The sequence below is a fragment of the Zalophus californianus genome, chromosome 4 (assembly GCF_009762305.2).
Source record: "Zalophus californianus isolate mZalCal1 chromosome 4, mZalCal1.pri.v2, whole genome shotgun sequence".
Classification (NCBI taxonomy): domain Eukaryota; kingdom Metazoa; phylum Chordata; class Mammalia; order Carnivora; family Otariidae; genus Zalophus; species Zalophus californianus.
Window position 1 is genome coordinate 127,821,568 of NC_045598.1, and position 25,251 is coordinate 127,846,818.

General features: G+C 37.4%; 1 protein-coding gene across 1 annotated transcript in view; it reads left to right on the forward strand.

Moving 5' to 3' along the window:
• Positions 1–25,251, forward strand: part of PREX2 (phosphatidylinositol-3,4,5-trisphosphate dependent Rac exchange factor 2) — a 296,111-nt gene that overhangs the window by 134,638 nt on the left and 136,222 nt on the right. The window contains 7 exon segments of the mRNA XM_035727132.1: positions 1,707–1,779; positions 4,954–4,997; positions 4,999–5,097; positions 5,202–5,294; positions 7,380–7,528; positions 11,925–12,010; positions 16,856–16,992. Coding sequence (XP_035583025.1) covers positions 1,707–1,779; positions 4,954–4,997; positions 4,999–5,097; positions 5,202–5,294; positions 7,380–7,528; positions 11,925–12,010; positions 16,856–16,992 — 681 coding nt within the window.

The window sequence follows — 25,251 nt, forward strand, 5'->3', positions numbered from 1 at the left end:
GGAATAACATTTGATAATCATAAAATGTTCTTTGTTTCAAATATTAATGTTTAATTCATATTTGATTCATCTGTGCACATAAATTTTGAGACTTTTATTATTGAATATTAATTTCTAGACTATTAAAGACTGCTTACTTTTGTATTTATAGCACTTAAATGTGTTCTATTTGGAAGTTAAAGTTTTAGATTAAACCAAGCAATTATTTTTAGATAAAAAAACTAATTCATACATGTAGTGGGTTTACTCGAGTCAGAGCCTTTTATAATATTATGGTCAAATATGTGTCATTAGAATTGGTTCTGTACTTGGTATCAGAGTTGGCATTTCACATAGAAGTTATAATCTTATAGAATTCACATGAACTTGTAGTATATGTTGACTATGTGAGAAAACTGAAGTAAGTTTTTTTGAAGCAAAAGTTGGTGCCTAGTAAATATTTAAAGTCCTGACTCAGGAAATCAGTGAGCAGCTTTCTTTTCTTTTTTCCTTTTTGGCATTGTTTCACTTTTCAAATGTGAGCATTAGAAGAATAAATAAGCTACCCAAAAACTGGACCACGTTGCAATTATTTTTTTTCTTCAGGTTTTCTGAGTGATCTGTTACAACAATGTCTTAGAAATTGTATGTAGTAGAAAATGGGGTGATGAACTGGGACTCAGGTAACCTAGCATCTGATGATGGTTCTTCTAATAAGTGGTTATGCAAAGTTGGACAAGTCCCTACATCTCTCCAGATTTTATTTTCACAACTGTTTATTACTTACTGGAATTATTATCTAACAGAGGAAAAGGCACAGGGACATTAGAATAACTTGCTAGGACTAACAACAGATATTTTAAAACAAATGAGTGGACAAAACATGCAAAACATGCATTGTAGGTGTGAATGATTGTGAGTGAAAGCAAGGATGAAAATAAGCACAGAGTTCAGGCAACAGTAGGGGACCAGCCTGACTAGGAAGAAATAAAATGAGAAAGCACTTCTTAACCACAAAACCTACAACTGTTAAGTTTATACACACACACACACACATATGTATATATGCCTATTTCTATATATGAATCCATACTTACATGAATAAAATAGTTTTCTAGATAAAAACATGACAGAAGATTGCATTGGGCTTTCATTTTTGCTTCAGGTATATGATCTGATTATTTTTTCTGCAAGATAATGAAAGAGAAGCTTGCATTTACCAGCTCAGCTGAACAATTTACTTTTGAGGTCTTATAAATCACCCAAGTTAGTAGGTTTCTTTAGGGGTCCTTAAAGAACAAGGCCATTTGGTAGAAGGAATATGATAGCAGAGATCATGCCTAATGATTTTTCATTAACTTTAGTGTGTTTTCAATATATAGATATTTTCGTGCTACACAATTAGGATACGATACTGAAAAAATAAGAGAATGGGATCATTTGTGGTAGCAATAAATTTTAGTTATTTATATATTTTCATGTTTAATACAGTATGATTTTACTCAGGAATATTATATCTTTGTTTTTCACTTAATGTCAAAAAAAGATGTTTTTATAATCAAGTGAATGTTTTATAGCAATTAGGTGCATCATGAGCTTATGAAAGCAGTGTGTGCCCTAAGAAATGAATGTTTTTGTCATATAGTGCTGGGAACGTCAAATGCAGTAAAGATACAACAAAGTCTTTAGTTGCCTGTTAAGTTGTGCCATGTTTTTGTGGTTAACAGGGGGATTGCCGCACCAGAGAAGAGGCAATGATATTTGGTGTTGGACTCTGTGACAATGGATTTATGCACCATGGTAGGGATTTTTATTCTGGAAGCTTACAGATGTATTTTACTCTTTTGTTTTTGTTAGGGCACTGGGAGTACCTCATTGTTTTAGTGAAGTCATTTAGAGATGAACCAGCAAGACCGTATGGGTCTTGCCATGTGTCCATGCTGGGTCACATGTGCATTCAATTTCACCTCTGGTGCCATTCCTATGTCTAGTTGCTTTTATCTACCAGTTGCCATGACTTCTCTTCTCTTTTTCTAGACTGACTCCAGAAGAGCAAAAGCTTGAACTAGAAGATTTTTTTTTAAGTAGCTTTTAAAAAAAATTGAAATTATTTTAGATTAGACTCATGTTTTTTTTAATGCCAGTATATATTAAAATGATTAAATGAGAGCATATATGGTTGGTAATCAGTTTTTTTTTTTTTAGAAAAATGCTTTTAAAATTATCTCAGAGATAAAATTATAAATCTCTGGAAAAAATCTGTTTCATTTTGGCCACTAATTATTTTTCTTGTTTGATGACTTCATTACGCCTAAATTTGTAAAAATAATGAGACTTAGTTTTCCCTCTCTATTCATAGCATCTTATATATTCCACAAACCCAGTCTTTTTCACTGTTTACATATATATAAATATATATATGCTTATAAACACATATTTGATAACACTTCTACCTATTGGTCAATTACTTTCAGAAGGTTATTACCTTTTTTAAAAAAAAGATTTATTTATTTCATATAGAGAGAGACTGGGGCAGAGGGGGAGGGAGACAGAGAATCTCAAGCAGACTCCCCTCTGAGGAGTCCCCTCATGACCCTGAAATCATGACCTGAGCCGAAACCAAGAGTTGATTGCTCAACCAATGGAGCCACTCAGGCACCCCCAAGGTTGTTATCTTTCTGTGAAGAACGAAGTATAGCAAAACTTTCAGTGATGTTGAGAGTATCATTGGTTAGCATACATTCATTTGGGAATTCCATTACATCCCACTATCTCTAGAGCACTGTATGAGATGTGCTAGAGAAATACTAGTCCTTGCTGAAAAACTATTGAATGGGAGAAATGACATTATTATAGGGAATTAAAACTATAATATCAGGGTGAAAACCTTCAAATATTTTGTTTTTCTTTTTAAAGCATCAACAAACAGTCATTTTATCTAAATATTTATTTTAAAATATTGAGTTAGGGGCACCTGGGTGGCTCAGTTGGTTAAGTGTCCAACTCTTGATTTTGGTTCAAGTCATGATCTCAGGATCATGAAATCAACCCTGCATTGGACTTGTGCTCGATGTGGAGCCTGCTTGACATTCTCCCTCTCTGGCCCTCTCCCATGCTCGTAGGCATGTGCACATGCTCTCTCTCTCTCTAAAAAAACAAATAAAATTAATTAATTAATTAACCAAAAAAATAAAATATTGAGTTAACAACAAAAGTTTTCCCTACAAAAGTCTATGTTAATAAAGCACAACCAATCTGGCTGCTGCCTGGCCTCATTGTTGTCCTTTCTCGCTCCTGTTAGGCAGACTATTTTGTGGAGGAAAACAGCAGTAGCAAAACACCATGTGAGTTTGGGGGAAGTGCTTGGGTCATATAGGCAAGACCTAACTTGATCTCAAGTATATTCTCATTTCTGTTGTCAACTGTAAGGTGTTACTTTTTAATTTGTGCTTGATAGTTTCATTTGTTAACTCAAGTTGCCAGCCAGTCTTCCATCCAAAGATCAATACATATATCATCTGGTCAACAGTTATTATTTGGAACTCTGTAAAAATAATGAAATAAAATAGTTTTGTATTGCTTTCTGTATACCAGCTTAACTCATTTTTAGTTCTGTACATTATGAAGAAGGTTTTATTGACCCCATTTTACCGATGCGGAAGCTACAGTTCAAAGAGTTGAAGTAACTTTCCCAAAGTCACACCCAGAATCAATCCCAGACCTGGAGGTGTGCCTCATCATAAAGCCAGACCTTGTACGGTGCCATGGGACCAGTGTCTTCCCTTTAGCTACCCTGCTCAATGAATCACCCTGTTCCAACGAGTACGCTTTAACGTACCAAGGATACATAAATAGAAATAGAGAAGATTTCTCTTTTAAAACATTTTGGCAGCTGTCAGGATCTCACCGAATATAAATTCTATCAGTATTTAGCCTTATTTTTGACAGGTTAATCTTAGGGACTTTGGGGGAAAATACTAATGTTCAGATAAAAGGGAAAAATGACCTTTATTGAAATAAGATTATTTGAGAACAATGTTTTTAAAGATTTATTTATTTATTTATTTGACAGAGAGATAGAAGCACTAGTAGGCAGAGAGGCAAGCAGAGGGAGAAGCAGGCTCCCCGCTGAGCAGGGAGCCCAACGTGGGACTCGATCCCAGGACCCTGGGATTGTGACCTGAGCCAAAGGCAGCCGCTTAACTGACTGAGCCACCCAAGCACCCTGAGAACAATGTTTTTAAACAGAAAAGAACTAGGAATTAGTGGAAACTAAAATCACATTTCACCCAGAAGATGTATTTCTGGTTTGAAGTGTTGGAACAAAAGTGACCACAGTGGGAATTGCTCATACACATAAGAGCAACACTTACCCATTTGAATTTTCCCATAATTGTTCAGGATATTAAAAACACACTTCAAATGTTTACTACAAATTCAAAACAATGTAGGTTTCTATGTTTTGGATTGCATACATTTTTTGATTCAATATAATCTTTTTTATTAAATTTGGGTGAGTACAAAAAAGTTAACATTTGGGGCACCTGAGTGGCTCAGTCGTTAAGCGTCTGCCTTCAGCTCAGGTCATGATCCCAGGGTCCCGGGATCAAGCCCCGCATTGGGCTCCCTGCTCAGCAGGAAGCCTGCTTCTCCCTCTCCCACTCCCCCTGCTTGTGTTCCTGCTCTCGCTCGCTCTCTCTCTGTCAAATAAATAAATAATTAAAAAAAAAGTTAACATTGAAAAACTTCTTAAAAATTCAAACTCTTTAGTTAATAGTAATTTAAAGGAAACATCAGCTTGAAGCTGTCGAAAGAAATAGAACAATATCATAGGAATATTTGTGAATGAAACTTCTTCTAAGAGTATTACATTGAGGTTATGGGACAGGTATTAGTTTACTGAATGTCTATTAGTATGAAAAATGGGTTCAATTTTTGGATTAATTGGAACAATTTGAATCTCTGTTTTTGTAGTCCTTGAAAAAAGTGAATTCAGAGATGAACCCCTACTTTTCCGTTTTTTTTGCGGATGAGGAAATGGAAGGATCAAATATGAAGCATCGACTTATGAAACATGACTTAAAAGTTGTGGAAAATGTTATAGCCAAATCATTATTGGTAAGTTTATCAATATGTTATATAAATTTTCTTCATTTATTCTGTTTGATTTGTACCTTTTTTCATAGTTCCTTTATTAAAAATGTTAATATTTTGCATTTCAGATTAAATCCAATGAAGGCAGCTATGGTTTTGGGTTAGAAGACAAAAATAAAGTTCCAATAATAAAGTTGGTAGAAAAGGGGTCTAATGCTGAGGTAATGTAAATTAGCATTTTTATTTAAATTTGTTGTCCATGACATACAAATATAAAGGTTCTAAACAAATTGAAATCAGCTTTTAAGTATCTTTATTGAAAATAGTGTTTCTGAATAATCTTATTCTGAGTTTGTACCAGATACGATTGGGATTTGTGACAGAGTTCATGTACTCAGATAGTTGGAGATCCATAACTGAACTTCTTGACCTTGGGAGATCACATGTCTCATTCCATGTCCCTGGGACTTCCCTGTTCAAAATTCTAGCCTGGAGCCCTGGGGAGACTGCATACAGTGGGACTGTACTATGTATGTCAAATACCTGTTCCATTAAATCTAGGGCTACGTCTTTTATTTTCCTATCACTTTTGGCTGTCTTATAAAAATATAACTTCCATCAGTAAAGCATGTGCTTTGACTTATTTTCTCATTAGGTTAATGCTATTTGATGTTCTCTCACCTCAGCAGCCTTTAATCAAAGGAATCTCCTGATCATTCATTCAGGATTATTTATTTAGTACCTGTTATATGCCAGGAACTGTTCCAGGCTCTGGGAATATAACAGTGAATAAAAGAGACAAAAATATGCTCTCATGGAACCTACTGGGAACGTTATATCCCAAATATGTCAGATTTAAAGTATTCTCACCTTGCTGCCTGGCTTGTAAAAATGCCTTAATCCTCAAGCAAACTTCTAAATATATAAATCTTAAATAAAGAATGTGAGAATGAATGAAGCATGACTTTTAACTTTGAACCTGGCCTAAAGTTAGTAGCATACTTCCATCCACCCTCCTATTGGCTAATGCCCAAGGTCTCTGTCTTTTACCAAAAGACAAATTCATGCAAGACAGTGTTTTAGGTACAGCACATTAATTTCAAATGAAATAACTCTGGTCAGCTTATACTTTGTTAGTGGGCTGGGCCAACAAAAGACTATTTTTAGTAATTTTCTGCAAGAAGGAAATGTTTCTCCCAGACATTTTCTGTGGGTGTTCTTAGAGCACAGCTTTAAATTAGAGCACAAAATTAAATTTTTTTTTAATTTGCTTGAACTCTATAGCCTTTCCTTTATGTCCTTATTCTAATGTGTGATTCCTATAAATCATTCTCTCATATTTTCTTACAATACCCACTTATACTTGATGTAGTGTCTTGTCTGGGGGTAGGGAGGAAAGCAGAAATATGAAAAGTAGATCTAACTATGTCACTAAGTGCTCTCACCCGTGTTTTCATCATTTCTCTGGTAACTAAAACAACATGTAGTTCGGGGGCAGTGGAATTGGTTAAGAATGGCAGCCTGGTTGGCATGGAGAGATGATGTCTTCTTTGCCATCTTTTCAGCCTCTGGCAATCTGTGCTTTTTGGAGTTCTTTTCCATGGCTTCCAGGTCATTCCTCTCTCCTGCCCTGGAGATGTTTGTGCTGTGTCATGTTGGCGATGCTTATTCGGTTGTCGTTGATGGCTGTATAGAGGTGGAACGAACCTCTCTGACTTAATTGGATATAAATGGAAAACACAGTAAAAGAAAAAAAAAACTAACCTGGGGTTTGACTGTAGTTTAGAGGATGAAATGAGAAAAAGAACTGGAAGATACAATAGAAAGGGGGTCACGGGGAGGACAAAATTAAGTCATAAAAGAAGGGGCGGGGAATTTCAGTGCAGATGGGTGATCAAATTTAAAACTAGGTCAAAGAGAGTCAGTGTGTTATCTCCCCCACAGTTCTATTTTGTGAAATTGTATAAAAAACATTGCAGATGTGTTGGAATGTCAAAAATCTGTAAGTTCTAGGTCCTTTCAGCTTCTAATTCTGTGAAAAAAAATAGATTCCTTATTAAAATATAATTTGAGGGTGCCTGGGTGGCTCAGTTGGTTGAGCGACTGCCTTCGGCTCGGGTCACCATCCTGGAGTCCTGGGATCGAGTCCCGCATCGGGCGCCCTGCTCAGCAAGGAGCCTGCTTCTCCCTCTAACCCTCCCACCTCTCATGTACACTCTCTCTCTCTCTCTCATTCTCACTCTCTCAAAATAAAAATAAATAAATCTTAAAATATAATTTGATTTTTTTTTCTATTTCTCTCTTAGATGGCTGGCATGGAAGTTGGGAAAAAGATTTTTGCTATTAATGGTGACCTAGTTTTTATGAGACCTTTCAATGAAGTGGATTGCTTCCTGAAATCATGCTTAAACAGCAGAAAGCCTCTAAGAGTTCTCGTGAGCACAAAGCCAAGGGAGTAAGTTGTATGATTTATGTGGGATTTTTAAAAAAATTATACATAGGTGAATAAAATAGAAAAGTTAAGTAAGTACATGTCTAGAATTAAGTATCTCATTGCTTGGGACATTAGACCTTACCAAGATCACTAATACTTGTCTTTAAATGATGAGGAAAAACTGCATGCTTGCTATTCAAATCAGGGAGTTTCAGTAGAAATAATACTTCCTTTTTGCTGCCCAAATTTTCCTGGTCTAGGTTGGGTTGAGTGTGATTATAAGTGAAGAAAACTGATAGAACACTTGATAGTAAAGAACTGCATTCCCCATGTTCAGCTCTAAGAATTTCAGGCCTATGAGTTAGTTAGATATTAGGTTTATAATTAAACACATATACGAAATGGGAGCACAACTGGGTGAAGTACACTTGCATGCTTGCTTGTACTTAGTGATATGTCAGTTCTTAAAAAAATGCCTACCTGCCTACCTATGATTAGGAAAAAAACCTCATGTTTATTATAGCCAATTTAGAGAGTATAGATTTTTCTAAATGAAGATGTGTTTCTTATAATCATATCATCCATAAAGAGCCATCACTTTTTTTGAAATTCAGTGATAGTTGACTTTTCGATGTACTGATACAGATTTACACAACCATGTAGTTGTAAAGTGGGATTATGCATTATAATCTGTTTTTTTTTAATTAATAAGATATTGTGAATATACTTGGAAGACATTGGCTTTTCTTCTGCAAATCACTGATGGTCTACTGTTCCTGTATCACGTTTCCATGAGTTGTTTAACCAATAAATTAATTAGTATAATTCATATGAATTGCTTAGTGTAATGTCTTAATGTACTATGATTATATCAAAATTACTGTTCAAAATTCAATTATAGCATTTATTAATAGTAATAAGCAACTTTATTCATTTTAAGGTAAATGAAGGTCCACCACTTTAAAAACAAAAGGTTTATTTTCACTGCTTATGAAAATACTCTCAGTATATATGGTATAGTATTCTTCCCTGCCTTAATGTATATATTTAGCAATAACTGGGTGCACTCTTTATCTTAGGAGTTGAAATGCAATGTAATAAGCTAGAACATATATGCTGCCAAAGCAAGTATGCAACGTAATGAGCTAGATTCTACAGCATTAAGTCATCAAGGTCAATGCTAAAACATACCAAGAAAAGAGTGAATGTGACTCATTCAAATTACTCATTTAGGAAGACTTTGGGCTAGAAGGCAGAGAATAATCATAACAATGTCTTCTCTCTAAACCTAATTTTGATCTATTACTCCCTCTTTACCCAACCCTGTCTAGGGTAAGGCTCACCTAGTTGCCTACCTCTGGACACTTTGAGGACACTTAAAAGGAAAAGGACCGACTGGAAACGAATAAGGGAGTAATAGTCCAAATCAATCATTAGTAAACATAAAGGTCCTCCTCATGGTCCCATTGCCCCCTGATTTAACCCAGCAACTACTGATTCACTGACCATAGACATTTCAACAGTTGGATCACTTTGAAGTCCTCAACTTTAAGACTAAATGGGGGCAGATCTTCAGTCCTAGAACGAACTGCTGGATGAGCAGCATTAGAACCTGCGTCCTCTGACTCTTCCTGCAGTGTTTGTCACACAGGGTTTGGAACCCAATATTTCTAGTCCAGTTTCAAGCTTCTCTTCCACCACTTGCTTGCTAATTGTGTTGCTTCAACATCTTCATCCATAAAAAAATGGAGATGATGAGTGTCAATGTCATGGAGCTGCCAAGAACATTAAATAAATTTAGGTTTGTAAAGAACTTCGTGACTTGTTCAGCACCTGGCATGTACTCCAGTGATGTTATCTGTGATGCTTGTCTATTGTCTTATTTCATTTTTTTCATTGTTTCTTTATTATATCAGGAACATATTTTATATTGAATTTCAAAACTGTTTTGAGGAGAGAGTACTCATTTTTCATCTTTTAATTTGCTTGAAATCTGTAGCCTTTCCTTTATGTCCTTATTCTAATGTGTGATTCCTATAAATCATTCTCTCATATTTTCTTACAATACCCACTTATACTTGATGTACTGTCTTGTCTGGGGGTAGGGAGGAAAGCAAAAATATGAAAAGTAAATCCAACTGAAGTTTTGAATCTAGCTGTATTTTATACTTGATAGCATCAAAGAATTTTTCAAAAGACTTTGTAGCAGATTATTTAGTGCACTTACATTCTACAAGAAATACAGTGTTCCTTTTGTATAAATTTAATTCTTCGTTTACTAGACAATATAGTGGTCCCAGCAGGGAAACATGTTTTCCAAAGATCATTTTATGAAGAGGGCCCCAGTATTATGACCAAAATGCATCTCATGGTGTTTTGTACAAAATTTTTAAAGAAATCTACAATAATCTTCTTGAAGATTAGAGTAAGGTCAGCCTTCCCTAGCAATATTAGAAGGATAGAAGACCTTGCTCAGAAAGAACCAAGAGGCTGCTATGAATTCCTCACAATCCAAAAGCAACAATAACTCACCATGGCCTGAGAGCTTGAAGTTATTTCAGCACAAGTGAACTCTCATTCATAATATATAGAAGCATGAGCTACTTCTATTTTTTTGTTTCATGCTCAGAACATGTATTTATTCCCTTTTCTTTTCCTTAGTCAGTTATCTTCCATTTTCAGGTGTCTTTTTTTTTTTTTCTTTGACAGACACTAGTAACAAGGTGCTATTCAAAGCGAGCAAATACAGCCTTATACACCAAAAAGTGTATAATTAAGGATAAAGGATATATTCATTCTGTGACCTCTACTCCACCAATATATAGATCACTTCATAGTGTATAACCTATTCATAGTGTGTAACCTAATTCATAATACTACTTTCAGCTTTCCCTAAAACAGACAATTCATATTTCTATCACCAAATGCTGGAATGCCTGCCTCAGTTATATTTCAGATTGCAGGACCAGCCTCTGCCGTCAGACACAAATGCCATATAGCGTTTTCTCAAGTGTTCTAGGCACAGTGTTGCTCAAACTGCTCTAGCAGCTTTTTTTTATAAACTCTAAGTAAGTGCCACTGTACCTAACTTCAGACTCTGTCTAATGTGCCCTTGAAGTGCCACTGACATTTATCTCATGATTAATTCATCATCTTTTGGAAAACAATTTTGTTTCTTGGGCATCTAGGGCTATCCGTCAAAATCTATTGCATTGTATTCGTTTGTCTTTGCTCTGTACTGCAATTTATGATAGTCGTTTTTATTGTTATGATGTTCCGCCTTATCTCATGCTCTCTGCATTTCATCTTTGCTCTCTGATCTCTGGCTTCCCTCTGTGGAGTGGCTCACTTATTAGTGCCAAACTGGACATCCCTCACTGCTTTGACATAACAGCAGCATTCCTTCATCTTCTTTTCCACATGGCATCATTGAAAATACTTTTCTTACTCAGGTTTTCCCTTTTGATGTATTATTCTTTCAAAATTTCACTGAATAAATACTAAAGTTAATCACATTCTTCAATTATTTTGATGTAGTGTTTGACGGATCTCTTCTTTATAACTAGCTTTTTGTTGTGGTTCTTTGATGAAGTTCCCAACAGGTAGAATATATTAACTCTGTGTTTCTTTTATTACTTTCAACAAAGAAGTTTCAGCAAAGGAATTTCACAGTGCGCTGTCTTCTTTGTAACAGTAAACTAAGGAGTTGGGCGCCTGGGTGGCTCCATCGATTAAGCAGTCGACTCTTGATTTTGGCTCAGGTCATGAGCTCAGGTCGTGAGATGTAGCCCTGAGTCTGAGTCTGGCTCCAAGCTCAGCAAGGAGTCTGCTTAAGGATTGTCTCCTTCTCCCTCTGCCCCTAACTCTGCTCACGAGCTCTCTCTCTTTCTCTCTCTAAGATAAATGAATCTTTTAAAAAAAACAAACAAACAGTAAACTAAGGAGAGAAGCTTCCATTTTATTGAAGTGCCTACATAATTCATAGCATGATGTAGGGCAGTTGACCGAAGATTCTTCTTTTAATCTCCACTGACCCCCTGCAAAGTAGGTTTTAACATCCTTTCTGTGGAAACTCAAGCTCAGAGAAGTTAAGGAGTTCATGCAAGTTATTCAACTATCAAGTGACTAAATGAGGATTCAAAGCTAGTTTTGTCTGCTCCCAGAGCCTGTTCCTTATTCAGCAGATACCATGTACTAGCCATGTTCAGTTGAGGAAGTCTGTCGTGCATGCCCACTGGGTGCCTTTGTGAGGGCATGCGCCCTGTTTGTTTCCTGGTTTCTAGCCCAGTCGGTGTCTTTTATACAGTAGACTCTCAACACATATTTATTGAAAGAATGAATAAAAGCATGGACACTATTGTTTTAACCAACTATGGCATTTTAAAGTCATCTTACCCTATTTTCTGACTGATTTTAGGACAGTGAAAATCCCAGATTCAGCTGAGGGACTTGGCTTCCAGATCCGAGGATATGGCCCATCGGTTGTCCATGCAGTGGGAAGAGGTGAGACAGTCATCCTGCATGGCAAACAGATTTACAGCATGTTTGGGTATTGCTTGCTGAACAAGAGTATGTTCAAAATGTGCATGGTCATGTTGTCATGAATTTTCTCAATCATATTTTTACCTTATTGGCTCAGTGGCAGTACATTCCTCAAACACTATTTTTTAAGAAACTCTTAAAAATTGTAAGGCATATTTATCACTGTTGAGAACTGATGGTATGGAGGGAGCTAGAGGGCATTATGCTAAGCAAAATAAGTCAGTCAGAGAATGATAAACACTGTATGATTTCACTCGTATGTGAAACTTAAGAAACAAAACAGATGGATATAGGGGAAGGGAAGGACAAATAAAACAGGATGAAAACAGAGAGGGAGACAAACTATAAGAGACTCTTAACTACAGGAAAAACATCAGGGTTGCTGGAGTTCCGGGAGGTGGGTGGGGGGATGGGGTAACTGGGTGATGGGCATTAAGGAGGGCACGTGATGCAATGAGAAATGGGTGTTATATGCAACTGAGGAACCACTAAATTCTACCTCTGAAGCAAATAATACACTACGTGTTAATTAAATTGAATTTAAATAAAAAAATTTTTTGAAAACTGACGAGAGAGTGATGCCTCCCAATCTCACTTTTCTGCATGTTTCAGTTTAGCCAAAAGATATAACAATTTTAAGGTTGTCTATTTGTATTTTTTTCTGGTGGCAAATAACTATATTTTGTCAGCAACTCAGAGATGTAAGTTTTCAGGTTTAAGAATTATCTGTGTGCTTTGTAACCTGTTGCTATATGATTACTTCAAGTATTTCTAAAAATGAAGCATTTCATAAACCATAAAATGCATTTTAAATTAAATAATATATGTTTATATTTTATTTTTTTGCTTGGTAGGTAAATAAACTATGGATATCTCTTGTTATACGCATTTTAAATTCTATATTATACTAACACTGGTAATGATTTAAGGGAATGACTATTAGATCCCACAGAGTATATAACTTGCTGCTATAGAAAGAAATGTCTTTATAAGCAAAGAGGGCATGTGTTTATCTTAACAAGAGACATACATGCTTTTCATTACTAAGAAACATAAAATGTAAAATATCTTAATATGATCACCCAAATATTAGTCTGGAAAATTTTGAGAGGGCATTGCTATCAGAATCAAATTTATCAAGAACATACTAGCTAGACCTTTATTAGATTATAAAATTGCCTTCATTAGTGTATATATGACAAAAATGAATCTTCAAAAATTTGTCTTTTTACTCAGATGTTTAAAACATATAGACTAATAGACATTTAAAACCTTTCCAACAACTCATTCATATTATAAGACTGAAATGGGATATATTTCATACTGAAAGGGGAAAATTGATATATCCATGCTCTTCATTTTCACTAAACAAAAAAGAGTAAGTCACTTTGTCAGTACTGTAAAATAACCGAAAACCTGAGTGAATCAAGTTGTGCTTCTGTCCTTATTACAGTGTCATTTAAAGAGCTGAGTTCTGTCTTTGCAACTTAGTTGTAGGGTAGGCCCAAATCTGGTTCCTATGCTCTTTGTTTCTGAAGAGTAAAAGACAGAAATGCTCATGTGCTTTTCCTTTCAGATGTATATTAAATAAAAAGATACTATTCCGTGGTTTCTTTTTGCACTGTAATTTTGCTGTAAGAAAGGAAAACTTGTTGCCCCTTTTCTTCTTCAGCCCCTTCCCATGGCCACATACTAGAGTATATCTATAACTGAAATTTCACCTTTGGAATTTAAGATTCCAATATGCCAATTTCTTACTGCAATCTCATCACTTTGATATTCTAAGCTTGTGTTTTGTTTTGTTTTAATTCATTTGGGACCTCCAGGCTCTGGATCCTTCTCTTTTTCCCCTCAAGACTCCCTTCCTTACCCAGCCTTATCCCCATGGTAGGTCACCTCAGTCATTCTTGCGAGCATCACCAGGGTCCTCTTGTCATTATTCTTCAGGTGCACCATGTCACCTCTTTTTAGCCTTGGATCAACCATCCTTTTTGCTTTTTCTCCTAAGTCACTGGGAAAAAAACTATTACGAATGTGGAATTAGTGTCATCCCAGTTCACCGTCCTATCTTTTACTGGGCCTGTCTTACTACTCAGCAGTCTTTTCATGTCTCTGATCACCTCCCTCTTTTTCTTCTCATAATTCCCTCCTGTCTCCCCAGGTGAACTTCCTTTTTCACCTCACAGACAAATTCAGAGTCCTAGGTATGAAACCCTCAGAGCCCCACACCTTTTGCGAACTCCACCACCATCACCAGCTTTCTCCCACTCTAGAGGAAGAGGTCTTTTTTTCCTTTTTAGAGTTCAAGGTGAATTTCTCTATAAGTGTTCTAGATCTCATCCCTTCGGATACCTTCTCTGGAGTGTTACATTGTTAGGTATCCCCTTCCAGAATTTCAGCCTTTTCTCTTCATTGGATTATTCTAGTACAGGCTGTGAGCATGCTCAGTTCTTTTCTACTAAAATAAACAAAGAAACAAAATGATCTTAAACTAGAACAGCAACAAACACAGAACCTTTCCCTTTTCCTTGTTTTCCCATCTAGACCCTTGCTACTCAAAATGTGATCCACAGACATACAGCATTGGCATTGCCTGGGATCTGGTTAGAAATGCAGACTCTTAGGACCCACCCAGGACATACTGAGTCAGAATCTACATTTTAATGAGAGCCTCAGTTGATTTGTATGCACATCCAAGATTGATAAGCTTAGCTCTAGAATAGTGCTCTGATAACTTTTATTCTGTCATGACCAAACTTCCTGAAATGCTGTCTGTATTTTCAGCTGCCCTTCTTTCACTTCTTATTTGAGTTTTAGGCCAATGCTGTGGACATCTCTCCCCATCTCCCACCCATGTCTCCAAAGTCTCTTATAAGAGTTATCATGGACTTGACGGAAAAGTACTATGGACATTGATAACATTTGTACTAATTGAACTTTCTGTGGCATTTGTTTACACTGACTACTCCTGTTTGCTGAAAATGTTCATCTCTTGATTTCTGAGATGACACTTTTCAGATTTTTCTCCTACTTGTCCTCTGGCAGCTCCCTTCATCTATCGACCCCTTAACCGTTGGCTCCCGTTTCTCTTCTCTGGCTTCTTGTTCTCTATAAGAAATCTTATTGATCCTCTTGCTGGAGATTTTTAAATCTCTGTCTCTAGCTCAGACCTCAGTATTATCTCTAATTGAACTTTTCATCTATTCTCTGAACTTGCTTTGCCTTCTGTATTCTCTTTGTTTAAATGACTACCTACTCAGCCAGAGTCCAGAGGCAGAGGAGTGATCCTGGGGACTATAACCTCTTCACAAATTCTGTCATCAAATATCAAATACTTGATCTTATTTTCCCCTTCTGTAACAAATGCTTCTTTAGTTCTAGTCCAGAAAATTGCAGTAGATGCCTGTGCTTGTGGTTTTTGACTTAAACTCCAATGATCCATCCTCTGTTTTCGGGGGTCATGTCACTTGTCTGCTTAAAATTCTTAAATGCTTTTCCTCATGCATATATAGTAAGGTTAAGGTCTTAGGACTTCACATAAAGTGTGTGAGGACTTCACAACCTGGCTCTGCTTGGCTTTCCAGGGTCTTCATCCACCACTACCATTTTAAGCTCTCACCAACTGCTCACATGCTCCCAAATGTCCAGGTTATTTCTTGACTCAGTGCCTTTTTTCAGACTATTCTTTCTATGGGGAGTGTCCCTTTTCCCTCCAAGACCTACTTCAATCCAGAAAAACCACTTAGTATTTCTGGAAGTGAATTTTAGTGAGAAAAAATATATATACCATCTTCTTGAATATAAATTATGTTCTCTAAGATGTTTAATAATTCCTTCATGGGAGAAATTGCTTACAAAAGAAGGCTCTTCTAACATAAGTTTTATAATCACTTATATTAATTATATTCATTATATTTATTAATGGTGCTATGGAAATGTTGATTTGCTCAGAATATCAAATAATAATGACTGTGAAAGTTTCTGAAAATCTTAACTCACTGATAGGATATTCCACTTGCATATTTAAGTCTATATCTGTGCAAATAAATGATGGACAGTTGATGTTATCCGATTAATTTTATTCTCCACCAATTCTGTGGTTTCTGACCCTTTGTAGATATCCTGAATGCTTATTTTACTTAGCAAATCCAGTCTACTTGTAATTGCTAATTGACTTGACTTTTTTTCCCTTAAGAATTTCTTTTAACTGTTTGCATTTTAAAAAATGAAAGTGATTATAGAATTGATGAATCATTATATTGTACACCTGAAACTAATATAATGCTGTATGTTAATTATACTTGAATTTAAAAAATAAAAAGGAACAAGACTGAAATTTACAAGCTATTGTAAATTTCAGAAATGCCCTTGCAATAAGTGTTACTAAGAAAAACAAATGAAAGTGAACACTATTTTAATATTTGGAGATTTTATATAAACTAAAGAAAGATAAATAAGACATATGTTCTGGCTTTCCATTTTGCCATTATATATGCATATGTAGAAAATTAAGACTGACTAGACATTTGAGAGGGAAAATAACTGATTAGCATTATAAAGGTCACTTTACAATATTGCTTCAAACTCATTCTTAGGGAGATGAGAGAATATTCTGTTAATCACAGTTTGAATGGCCAGATGAAAAGTAGAAAAATGTTGAGAGGGCATTGCTATCAGAACCAAATTTATCAAGAACATACTAGCTACATCTCTACTATATTTTAAAATTGCTTTCCTTGTTACCTGTGTGATAAAAATGAATCTCATTCCTCAAATTTTTGGCAATTTTCTCATTTGTATTTGAAGGAACTGTGGCTGCAGCGGCTGGTCTTCACCCTGGACAGTGTATTATCAAAGTAAATGGAATCAATGTCAGCAAAGAGACCCATGCCAGTGTTATTGCACACGTTACAGCCTGCAGGAAATACAGAAGACCAATGAAGGTAAATTGCCCTGCAGCTTACCCAGATCTCATTGCAAACTTGCATAGAAAGCATAAAGGACAACACAAGATAGTGCCAGGGATGTGTGCAGTTTGTACTTCTAAGTTCACATTTAAGCACAGCATTGTAAATCTCATGATGATCTTTTTACTTGCATAATTATTTATAATCAATTATGATTAAAATGATTGCATCTTATTGTTAACAGTATTATCACCTGTTTAAAAAGTGCTCTGGGGTATTTTCATTTGCATTGTGATACGAGTTTTCAAAGACCCAATTGTTTATCAGATTGAAATCCAAAGGTTTGAATTGTTTTCTTGCCCCTTGCGAATGCTTTAGGATATTTTTTTTTTTAAAGATTTTAATTATTTATTTGACAGAGAGAGACACAGCGAGAGAGGGAACACAAGCAGAGGGAGTGTGAGAGGGAGAAGCAGGCTTCCCACGGAGCAGGGAGCCAGATGCGGGGCTCAATCCCAGGACCCTGGGATCATGACCTGAGCCGAAGGCAGACGCTTAATGGCTGAGCCACCCAGGCGCCCCATGCTTTAGGATATTTAATGGTCATTGTGTGCCTGTGTGGGTTTTATAAGGTCTGTGATTGAGTTTTGGATATATTTATTTAAGCAACTGGATTTAGCTTTTGAAAGAAAATACCAAAATGTACTTGTCATTACTTAAAATTCTAAGCGTTATCCCCTGATTAAATTTCAAGTGCTATAGAAAAATAAAATTAGAATCCTAATTTATAAGCAAAGCTTATCCCATGAGGTACAAGTGAATATTGGGCTATAAGAGAAAATTCTCTCAAATTAATCAACTAAATGTAAAAGGAACTTTAGAGGAGAGGCTTTGTATTTTTTCCTTCATGCATAGCCAGGTACTCTTCTGGATTTCAGAATATGACTTTATGTCCAAACCAGAGAGAGGAGTGGTTATTTTCTCATAGGCCAGGACTGACATCCTGCAAAATACTGAACCTACAAGAAAAAAGCTCATCAATTTTGCTTATTAATAAGGTCAAACTAGCAAAGCAAGTTGGAGTTCATGCATAGACTCATAGGTTATTATGGTTGATAACAGTTTAATAAATATTTATCGAAATGCATTGTTGAATGAATTTTTTAAAAAGACAGTTCTGAAATTATCAAACCTTTCCCCTTCAGTCGGAATTTTGATAAGTAGCCAAATTGATTTGAGTTTCATTCCTTTTCATTTTCCTTGACTGCCTTCTTAGAGAGGAGGTGGTTAGTGAAATGATTAAGAAAAGCAATAAATAGGGGGACCTGGTGGCTCATTGGTTAAGCATCTGCCTTCGGCTCAGGTCATGATCCCAGGGTCCTGGAAAGGAGCCCCACGTTGGGTCCCTGCTCAGTGGGAGCCTGCCTCTCCCTCTCTCTCTCTCTGCCTCTCCTCCTGCTTGTGCTCTCTCTCTCTCTATAAATAAATAGATCTTTTTTTAAAATTTTTTATTGTTATGTTAATCACCATACATTACATCATTAGTTTTTGATGTAGTGTTCCATGATTCATTGTTTGTGCATAACACCCAGTGCTCCACGCAGAATGTGCCCTCCTTAATACCCATCACCAGGCTAACCCATCCCCCCACCCTCCTCCCCTCTAGAACCCTCAGTTTGTTTTTCAGAGTCCATTGTCTCTCATGGTTCGTCTCCCCCTCCGACTTACTCCCCTTCATTCTTCCCCTCCTCCTATCTTCTTCTTTTTCGTTTTTCTTAACATATGTTGCATTATTTGTTTCAGAGGTACAGATCAGTAATTCAACGGTCTTGCACAATTCACAGCGCTCACCATAGCACATACCCTCCCCAATGTCTATCACCCAGCCACCCCATCCCTCCCACCACCCCGCACTCCAGCAACCCTCAGTTTATTTCCTGAGATTAAGAATTCCTCATATCAGTGAGGTCATATGATACATGTCTTTCTCTGATTGACTTATTTCACTCAGCATAACACCCTCCAGTTCCATCCACGTCGTTGCAAATGGCAAGATCTCATTCCTTTTGATGGCTGCATAACATTTCATTGTGTATATATACCACATCTTCTTTATCCATTCATCTGTCGATGGACATCTTGGCTCCTTCCACAGTTTGGCTATTGTGGACATTGCTGCTATAAACATTGGGGTGCACATACCCCTTCGGATCCCTACATTTGTATCTTTTTGGTAAATACCCAGTAGTGCAATTGCTGGATCGTATGGTAGCTCTATTTTCAACTGTTTGAGGAACCTCCATACTGTTTTCCAGAGTGGTTGCACCAGCTTGCATTCCCACCAACAGTGTAGGAGGGTTCCCCTTTCTCTGCATCCCCGCCAACATCTGTCGTTTCCTGACTTGTTAATTTTAGCCATTCTGACTGGTGTGAGGTGGTATCTCAGGAGGTTTTGATTTGGATTTCCCTGATGCCGAGCGATGTTGAGCACTTTTTCATGTGTCTGTTGGCCATTTGGATGTCTTCTTTGGAAAAATTGTTTGTTCATATCTTCTTCCCATTTCTTGATTGGATTATTCGTTCTTTGGGTGTTGAGTTTGATAAGTTCTTTATAGATTTTGGATACTAGCCCTTTATCTGATATGTCATTTGCAAATATTTTCTCCCATTCTGTCGTTTGTCTTTTGGTTTTGTGGACTGTTTCTTTTGCTGTGCAAAAGCTTTTTATCTTGATGAAAGCCCAATAGTTCATTTTTGCCCTGGCTTCCCTTGCTTTTGGCGATGTTTCTAGGAAGAAGTTGCTGCGGCTGAGGTCGAAGAGGTTGCTACCTGTGTTCCCCTTTAGGATTTTGATGGACTCCTGTCTCACATTTAGGTCTTTCAACCATTTGGAGTCTATTTTTGTGTGTGGTGTAAGGAAATGGTCCACTTTCATTCTTCTGCATGGGGCTGTCCAATTTTCCCAACACCATTTGTTGAAGAGACTGTCTTTTTTCCATTGGACATTCTTTCCTGCTTTGTCAAAGATGAGTTGACCATAGAGTTGAGGGTCCATTTCTGGGCTCTCTATTATGTTCCATTGATCTATGTGTCTGTTTTTGTGCCAGTACCATACTGTCTTGATGATGACAGCTTTGGAATAGAGCTGGAAGTCTGGAATTGTGATGCCGCCAGCTTTGCTTTTCTTTTTCAATATTCCTCTGGCTATTCCGGGTCTCTTCTGGTTCCATACAAATTTTAGGATTATTTGTTCCATTTCTTTGAAAAACGTGGATGGTATTTTGATGGGGATTGCATTGAATGTGTAGGTTGCTCTAGGTAGCATTGACATCTTCACAATATTTGTTCTTCCAATCCATGAGCATGGAACGTTTTTCCATTTCTTTGTGTCTTCTTCAATTTCTTTCATGAGTATTTTATAGTTTTCTGAGTACAGATCCTTTGCCTCTTTGGTTAAATTTATTCCTAAGTATCTTATGGTTTTGGGTGCAATTGTAAATGGGATCGACTCCTTGATTTGTCTCTCTTCTGTCTTGTTGTTGGTGTATAGGAATGCCACTGATTTCTGTGCATTGATTTTATAGCCTGCTACTTTACTGAATTCCTGTATGAGTTCTAGAAGTTTTGGGGTGGAGTCTCTTGGGTTTTCCCCATACAGTATCATATCATCTGCAAAGAGTGAGAGTTTGACTTCCTCTTTGCCGATTTGGATGCCTTTAATTTCTTTTTGTTGTCTGATTGCTGTGGCTGGGACTTCTAATACTATGTTGAATAGCAGTGTTGATAGTGGACATCCCTGCCGCGTTGCTGACCTTAGGGGAAAAGCTCTCAGCTTTTCCCCATTGAGAATGATATTTGCTGTAGGGTTTTCGTACATGGCTTTTATGATATTGAGGTATGTACCCTCTATCCCTATACTTTGAAGAGTTTTGATCAAGAAAGGATGCTGGACTTTGTCAAATGCTTTTTCTGCATCTCTTGAGAGGATCATATGATTCTTGTTCTTTCTTTTGTTAATGTATTGTATCATGTTGATTGATTTGCGGATGTTGAACCAGCCTTGCAGCCCAGGGATAAATCCCACTTGGTCATGGTGAATAATCCTTTTAATGTACTGTTGGATCCTTTTGGCTAGTATTTTGGTGAGCATTTTTGCATCCATGTTCATCAAGGATATTGGTCTGTAGTTCTTTTTGATGGGGTCTTTGTCTGGTTTGGGGATCAAGGTAATGGTGGCCTCATAAAATGAGTTTGGAAGTTTTCCTTCCATTTCTTTTTTTGGAACAGTTTCAGGAGAGTAGGTATTAATTCTTCTTTAAATGTCTGATAGAATTCCCCTGGGAAGCCATCTGGCCCTGGGCTTTTGTTTGTTGGGAGATTTTTGATGACTGCCTCAATTTCCTTAGTGGTTATAGGTCTGTTCAGGTTTTCTATTTCTTCCTGGTTCAATTTCGGTAGTTGATACATTTCTAGGAATGCACCCATTTCTTCCAGGTTATCTAATTTGCTGGCATAGAGTTACTCATAATATGTTCTTATAATTGTATGTCTTTGGCGTTGGTTGTGATCTCTCCTCTTTCATTCATGATTTTGTTGATTTGGGTCATTGCTCTTTTCTTTTTGATAAGTCTGGCCAGGGGTTTATCAATCTTGTTAATTCTTTCAAAGAACCAGCTCCTAGTTTCGTTGATCTGTTCTACTGTTCTTTTGGTTTCTATTTCATTGATTTCTGCTCTGATCTTTATTATTTCTCTTCTCCTGCTGGGTTTAGGCTTTATTTGCTGTTCTTTCTCCAGCCCCTTTAGGTGTAGGGTTAGGTTGTGTATTTGAGACCTTTCTTGTTTCTTGAGAAAGGCTTGTATTGCTATATACTTTCCTCTCAGGACTGCCTTTGCTGTATCCCAAAGATTTTGAACAGTTGTGTTTTCATTTTCATTGGTTTCCATGAATTTTTAAAATTCTTCTTTAATTTCCTGGTTTACCTATTCATTCTTTAGTAGGATGCCCTTTAGCCTCCATGTATTTGAGTTCTCTCCAACTTTCCTCTTATGATTGAGTTCTAGTTTTAAAGCATTGTGGACTGAAAATATACAGGGAATAATCCCAATCTTTTGGTTCCGGTTGAGACCTGATTTGTGACCTAGGATGTGATCAATTCTGGAGAATGTTCATGGGCACTAGAGAAGAATGTGTATTCCGTTGCTTTGGGATGGAATGTTCTGAATATGTCTGTGAAGTCCATTTGGTCCAGTGTGTCATTTAAAGTCTTTATTTCCTTGTTGATCTTTTGCTTAGATGTTCTGTCCATTTCGGTCAGGGGGGTGTTAAAAGTCCCCCACTATTATTGTTGTCAATGTGTTTCTTTGCTTTTGTTATTAATTTCCTTATATAATTGGCTGCTCCCATGTTAGGGGTGTAGATATTTACAATTGTTCGATCTTCTTGTTGGATAGACCGTTTAAGTAGGCTATAGTGTCCTTCTTCATCTCTTATTACAGTCTTTGTTTTAAAATCTAATTTGTCTGATATAAAGATTGCCATCCCAGCTTTCTTTTGGTGTCCATTAGCATAGTAAATGGTTTTCCACCCCCTCACTTTCAATCTGGTGGTGTCTTTGGGTCTAAAATGAGTCTCTTGCATACAGCACATCGATGGGTCTTGTTTTTTAATCCAATCTGATAGCCTGTGTCTTTTGATTGGGGCATTTACCCCGTTTACATTCAGGGTAACCATTGAAAGGTATGAATTTAGTGCAATTGTATTGCCTGTAATTTGACTGTTACTGTATATTGTCTGTGTTCCTTTCTGATCTATGCTGCTTTTAGGCTCTCTCTTTGCTTAGAGGGCCCCTTTCAATATTTCTTGGAGGGCTGGTTTCGTGTTTGCAAATTCCTTTAGTTTTTGTTTGTCCTGGAAGATTTTTCTCTCTCCTTCAATTTTCAATGACAGCCTAGCTGGATATAGTATTCTTGGCTGCATATTTTTCTCGTTTAGTGCTCTGAAGATATCATGCCAGTCCTTTCTGGCCTGCCAGGTCTCTGTGGATAGGTCTGTTGCCAATCTAATATTTCTACCATTGTAGGTTACATATCTCTTCTCCCGAGCTGCTTTCAGGATTTTCTCTTTGTCTCTGAGACTCGTTAAGTTTTACTATTAGATATCGGGGTGTTGACCTATTTTTATTGATTTTGAGAGGGGTTCTCTGTGCCTCCTGGATTTTGATGCCTGTTTCCTTCCTCACATTAGGGAAGTTCTCTGCTATTATTTGCTCCAATATACCTTCTGCCCCTCTCTCTCTTTCTTCTTCTTCTGGGATCCCAATTATTCTAATGTTGTTTCGTCTTATCGTATCGCTTATCTCTCGAATTCTGCCCTCGTGATCCTGTAGTTGTTTCTCTCTCTTTTTCTCAGCCTCTTTATTTTCCATCCTTTGGTCTTCTATATCGCTGATTCTCTCTTCTGCCTCATTTATCCTAGCAGTTAGTGCCCCCATTTTTTATTGCACCTCATTAATAGCCTTTTTGATTTCAAGTTGTTTAGATTTTAGTTCTTTTATTTCTCCAGAAAGCGTTTCTCCAATAACTTCCACGCCTTTTTCAAGCCCAGCTAGTATCTTTAAAGTCATGATTCTGAACTCTAGGTCCGACATCATACTAATGTCCGTTTTGAGTAGGTCCCTGGCAGACGGTACTACCTCTTGTTCTTTTTGCTGAGGTGATTTTTTTCGTCTTGTCATTTTGTCCAGAGGAGAATAGATGAATGAGAGAACAAAATGCTAACAGGTTAACAACGTCCCCAGCAAATATACTGTATACAAATCAGAGAAGACCTGAAACCAGGGGAAAAGAAAGGGAAAGAAAGAAAAAAGAAAGAGAAAAGAAAGAAAAGAAAACAAAAAGGAAAAGATAAAAACAAAAACAGAACAATACAAAAAAACAGAATATGATCAAATATGATCAGGCTAGTGCATAGATCAGTGCCACACACTAGATTTTGGGCGTATTTTGGTCTGTTAGAATAAAGTGCCTCCTAAAATTTTAAAGGAAGAAAGACTTACATATATACAAAATAAGGTTTGATGCAATGAAGGGATGGAAGATGAGTGTAAAGATGAAAATTATAAAAAATTTTATAAAAGGAATTGATCAGATAAGAAGTTGCTTGAAAAAAGAAAGGAGAAGATTAAAAAAAAAAAAGGCGGGGAGAGAATGTGATCAGGCAGGAGACAGGAACAAAGCCATACACTAGTGATTTAGGGTATATTTTGATCTGTTAGAAGAAACTGTATCTCAAAATTTTAAAGAGGGAATAACTTATATATATATGCCAAAAATAAGGGTAACTACTATGAAGGGATAAAATATGACTCTAAAAATGAAAAATAAAAAATGTTTTTTTAAAAAAGGGATTGATAAGATGTTGGTTGAAAAAGGGAAAAAGAAAAATTAAAAAAAAGTTAAAAAATTAACTTTGAAAAACTAATGAATCATGGTAAAAAAAGCCATGAATGCTATGTGCAGTATTCCCCTAGCGCTGGAGTTCTCCCGTTCTCCTTGATCGGTAAACTTGGTCTTGGCTTGCTGGCTGTTTCTGCTGATCTTCTGGGCGAGGGGCCTTTTGCCGTGGTTCCCAAATGTCTTTGCCGGAGGCTGAATTGCCCCGCCCTTGTGAGTCCGGGCTAAGGAAGCTGTTCGGGTTTGCTCTCAGGAGATTTTGTTCCCTGCAAGCTCTTGGTACAGCTTTGGAGGACCAGGGTGATAATGGTGGACTCCCAATCTCCGCCCGGAGGAGCCGAGAACTCGGGGCCCCGCTCCTTAGTGCGCCCCCAGAGAAAAGCAGTCACTCCTGTCTCCCCGGTCTCCGGCTGCACTCCGTGCTCACCCGGCCTGTGACCGAGCGTTTCTATCTCTGGCACCCAACCCTGTGTGGGGTCTCTAAACCCAGCAGATCCCTGCGGTGCGTTCCGGCGCCGCTCCTCCCGCGGGAGGAAGGGGAGTCTCCCCAGCTCTGCCGCTTGTTGGGTCCCTGCTGGAGGAGCAGTGGCCTGACTGTGCTGCAGATCACAGTTTATGGCAACCCCGAGGTGAGAGCCCGTGCCCCAGCTCTCTCTCTGCAGCCGGCTTCCCCGCTCCAATACCTGGGAGCTCTGCCGCACTGAGACACCCCCGGTCTTTCTGTGACCCCGAGGGTCCTGAGACCACACTCTCCCGTGAGGGTTCCACCACCCCCCCCCCCCCGCTTAGCCACTGGAGCGACGTCCCTCAGCAGAGCCGACCTCTAAAAGTTCCGATTTTG